A 4,713-nucleotide genomic window follows, 5' to 3' on the forward strand; every position below is an offset into this window, starting at 1 on the left:
ATGGAAAATAAAATAAACGGAAGGATGAGCACCACCAGCACCTCGAGCGCCGATTCCACCGACGCGAGAGTAAGTGGCTTGATTGGATCCGGCTTCATTAATGCTAAAGTATCTAACGAGCCACAGTCTCTGACTTGCATGTCCTCCACCGCGCGTAATTTTGGAAACGTCGGCGCGCCGTTCCACGGTTTGAATTCGAGCAGCGACGGCACCGTTTTCAAAGACTGCCCCATGCTCGATGCTTCACCCGCTGTAAAACAGTTTTACGACCGCGGTGGCGGTGAATATATGAAGTGTGACGGCGTGCTGTGGGAGGATTTTGCAAAAGTCCAGAGGACGAACTTGGCCGCATCCGAAAGTTTGCCAGGCAGGAGTTTAAGCCTCTCCTCGACCACCGGAGCGTTTAAATTCATCAAGGATGAGAATGAGCCCTCTGTGATCATGGACACCACCTGTCCCAACTTCGATCCATCATCGGAAATACCGGTACTCGACACCTGTTGCGACACCGACAGGAAGCTGGTGCTGACTGACGGGGAGACGACGGGCTTCACGCCGGCTGCGGCGGGTCCTCGACCGGTGCTGGAGGGATCTCCGAACTTCCTGCTCGACCTGAGCCAGTCGGAGCAGCTACCGGCGCTCGGCCAGGTGAGGACCGACTCCAGGTCCGGGAAGGCCGTCATCAACTTTGACGCCGACACGATCATGGGCCAGCAGATGACGGTGTACAAGAGCGAAGTCCCCCGTTGGCAGACGCAGATGTCTCCGGCTGAGCCCCAGTACTGGTGTCCGTCCGCGGGGGTGACCGAGGACCTGTTCGCGCACGGCGGCTACGATGGGATGCAGAACCAGGCCCAGACCCTGGCCCACAGGAACCTATCACCTTTCCCCGCATTCCCCGGGTAATGACTTCATTAATGTAAACGTTCCCCGTGATGTTACATCTGAACTGTTTAATCAGCAACGAGTCAACCATACCGTTCGAATAGAAGTGTGCAATGAGAGTGAACCTTTAATTGATAGAAAAGACTTATCATAGGCCTTAATACATTCATGATCAGATAGTCATTAACGTGTTGATTTGCTTTAATTGCCCGTTCATAAGTCAGTCCACTTCTGAGTCAGATAAAGTGGAACGAAACAAACTTTTGACTACGAGTCACCTTCATCTTATTTCTCTTTATCTAAACTCATATTCATCCAAGGGTTAAACAAGCCAATCATTAATGTCACTGTAGCTTCATTAAAGTTCTTGCCTTACATCTAATGAGGATCAAACTCAGATGATTCACCCCTTAATGTGACCTATTCAATGTACAGTACTGTACAGTTGATACATGTAAAAAAGTTTAAGCTTAGATCAAGTTAATATTAAGGTTTAAGATCAAGGTGTTCTGCTATAAGTCAGAATGGACCTATCTGCAGTTTCATCAATGTATGCTTCTTCTTTTCTTTCAGTATGCCACCTCAGAGACTGTGTGTGATCTGTAGTGATGAGGCTTCTGGTTGCCACTATGGAGTCTTAACCTGCGGGAGCTGCAAAGTCTTTTTTAAGAGAGCAGTTGAAGGTGAGCGAAGTAAGGCTGCTTTTGGAAATGTTATGTTCTATCTACCAAATCATTTTAATAAATGTTATGTTCTATCTACCAAATCATTTTAATAAATGTTATGTTCTATCTACCAAATCATTTTAATAAATGTTATGTTCTATCTACCAAATCATTTTAATAAATGTTGTGTTCTATCTACCAAATCATTTTAATAAATGTTGTGTTCTATCTACCAAATCATTTTAAGCACACATTCTAAGACTACAATTTTCCAAGCCACATATTTATCGTATTGGGACTGTTATGAAAGGGAATAAACCCATTAGCTACAGCAGACAGTTTAACTGCTTTTTTCCCAGAAAGTGTTCTATTTCAAGAAGCCTTTTAACATCTGGCCAGTGAAAGCTGATCAAACACGCCTGTTCTAATAGCCCTGCCCCTTTGTTTTTTCATTTCCCTACTCCAATCTACACTGAGACAGTTGACTTATTTGTTCTGTTGGTGCATGTGTAGTTTCATTCCCACTCTTATATGGTAACATATTACATTATACATGCTCTATAATGTACAAGACTTGAATATTAGGGTGCCTGCAAATGAAAATGTGTCTCCTATGATAACCCCCCCGTGGATCAGTGGGCATTATTCCCAATACAATAAAATAAAAGATAAAAAGGAATAAATAAAATACACTATTATACACTAAAAGGGAGTTGCCACATCAAATGTGACTGACCTTCTATGGTCGTTGTTAAAAGGTCATTAGCAACAGTATCACATTGACCAGCGTTCACTGTGTTCTTCGTCTTGGACTTGTTCTTCTCGTTATCTCGTAACGCGAGATAGAGAAGAGTCACTCTGTCTCACCACGGCCGTGTCACTCTGTCCTCGCAGCCTCACTTTTATCTAATTTCCTTCTTCAGATCTCTCCTCAGAGCGCTGCCTCAGCGGGGATGGAGAGGCCATGTTAATAGTCAAGAGCCCCTCGGCACTTCTCCTCCCGCCTCTCTCGTTATGTGCCTCTCCTCTACGATACACATTTGAAAATGAAATGCTTGTTAAAATTGTGTGCGTTGTCTGTACCCTTTCCCGCTCAACAGGCCATCACAGCTATCTCTGCGCTGGGCGAAATGACTGCATTGTGGACAAAATTCGGCGGAAAAATTGCCCCGCGTGCCGCCTCCGAAAGTGCTACCAAGCGGGAATGATGCTCGGAGGTAACCATTTGGTTGGGCTGCTTTTCTGGATTTCACTTGGCATTGATGGAGAAAGCTTTGTGATTTGTTATCATCCAATCTAACCGAGCCTTGCACTCATGTCACAGGCAGGAAGCTGAAGCGTTTCGGGGCCTTGAAAGCCTTGAGTTTCGCCCCGTCCCTGATGTTCCAGTCCCACTTGGCCATGTCCAGCGACAACCAGTCCTTGACCTCCATGTCCTGCATACCGGGCATCCGTGAGGTGCAACTCTCCCAACAGATCCTCAATATCCTGGAAAACATCGAACCGGAGACCGTGTACTCCGGCTATGACAGCAGCCAGTCCGAGGGTCCGCATATTCTGCTCAACAGCCTCAACAGGCTGTGCGAGAAGCAGCTGCTGTGGATCGTCAAGTGGTCCAAGGCCCTGCCAGGTAACGGCTCTCTGCAGCTCAGGGTCAGCACAGTTGTCGCCATGAGGAATCACCGGCAGTACTCGCCGAAGGTCTCAGACTGAAACGCTGGCTGAGATAGAAGGCTATACTCATCGGTTAAGAGAGACGTGATTCCAAGTGATATAAAAAAAGCATTTCTTTGTAACAGGAAATGGTAAAATTAAAGATTTTTGGAAAGCTAAAAACAAATAATAGTACTGGTAATCCAATGTGATGCACCAATGGTACACAGATGTTATTACAGGTTACATCTACCATGAAAGAATATATATAAATGAACTCTTCTTTTCTTTCTTAGGGTTTCGTAATCTTCACATCAGTGACCAGATGACCCTCATCCAGTACTCGTGGATGAACCTGATGGTGTTCTCTCTCGGATGGCGCTCCTTTCAGAACGTCACCAGTGAATATTTATACTTTGCACCTGATCTGGTTCTTAGTCAGTAAGTCACCATCATCACACGGGGCGGTTTCAGTTGGCTTTTCATTCCTGATGATTTAGAGTTACAGTTGTTTATTCACAAAGCAGTGATTTTGGATTTTTTTTTAAAAAGGAGGCTCTAGGTTTTTCAGAAACATGAACCATTTTGTGTTTGTTTTTTTCCATCAGGGAGCAAATGAGGAGATCTCCGATTTACGACCTCTGCCTGGCAATACAGTTCATCCCCCAAGAGTTTGCTAATCTCCAAGTGACCCGCGAGGAATTTCTCTGCATGAAAGCCATAATATTACTCAACACAGGTATAGGCCTTCCTGAAGCCTTCCTTCAAGATGGCTCACTTTTCACTTTGTGTTAAACCTTCTTGTTTGAATTAACAGCATGCCGCCGTAATGTTGCAAACAGATGCGAAGCTTTGATGATCATCTACTGGAGAGCTGCACAATAAAGGGAGTGATTCACAGGGCGACTGCACCGTGACAAGATTTATGTAGCAGCTGCCATCAAGTCATAGTTTAACACCGACTGAAAAACATTGTTTTTTACAGCAGCACGTTACCTCTAATACGGCCATTGTTGACTGTTGCATTTCCATAGTGTTTGTTGAGCTTTTTTTTCTACATTTATAAGTGTCCTCTCTGTTTACAGTGCCTCTTGAGGGACTCAAAAGTCAGGCAGCTTTTGAAGACATGAGACAAAACTACATCCGGGAGCTGACCAAGGCCATCCACATGAGGGAGAAGGGCTTGGTGGCGAGCTCACAGCGATTCTACCACCTCACCAAGCTGATGGACGCCATGCACGATGTACGCTCCCCCCTCCGTAGATCCGAGTACAGCAGCATTGACCCACGTCTTAATCTAACCGCTTCTTTAATGAGTACCGAGACAAACATGAATGTCTCCTTTTTTTGACAGATAGTGAAAAAGGTCAACCTGTACTGTCTGAGCACCTTCATCCAGGCAGACGCCATGAGAGTGGAGTTTCCAGAGATGATGTCAGAGGTCATTGCCTCCCAGCTTCCCAAAGTCCTGGCGGGCATGGTGAGGCCCCTGGTGTTCCACACCAAGTGA

At 45.6% G+C, this 4,713-nt stretch overlaps 1 protein-coding gene across 3 annotated transcripts; it reads left to right on the top strand.

Annotated features, from left to right (window-relative positions):
- Positions 1-4,713, top strand: pgr (progesterone receptor). 3 transcript variants are annotated; one of them, XM_076100747.1, is made up of 9 exons: positions 1-579; positions 718-902; positions 1,459-1,568; positions 2,651-2,767; positions 2,875-3,180; positions 3,500-3,644; positions 3,812-3,942; positions 4,289-4,446; positions 4,558-4,713. In XM_076100747.1, the coding sequence occupies exons 1-9, from the start codon at positions 1-3 to the stop codon at positions 4,711-4,713; spliced, it is 1,887 nt and encodes a 628-aa protein (XP_075956862.1). The 3 variants fall into 3 exon arrangements, with proteins under 3 accessions (XP_075956862.1, XP_075956863.1, XP_075956861.1); XM_076100748.1 differs by having other exon boundaries at positions 1-92; positions 462-902; XM_076100746.1 differs by having other exon boundaries at positions 1-902.

The sequence above is a fragment of the Anarhichas minor genome, unplaced genomic scaffold (genome assembly GCF_050575085.1).
Source record: "Anarhichas minor isolate MPS153535 unplaced genomic scaffold, ASM5057508v1 ptg000026l, whole genome shotgun sequence".
In the NCBI taxonomy this organism is placed as follows: domain Eukaryota; kingdom Metazoa; phylum Chordata; class Actinopteri; order Perciformes; family Anarhichadidae; genus Anarhichas; species Anarhichas minor.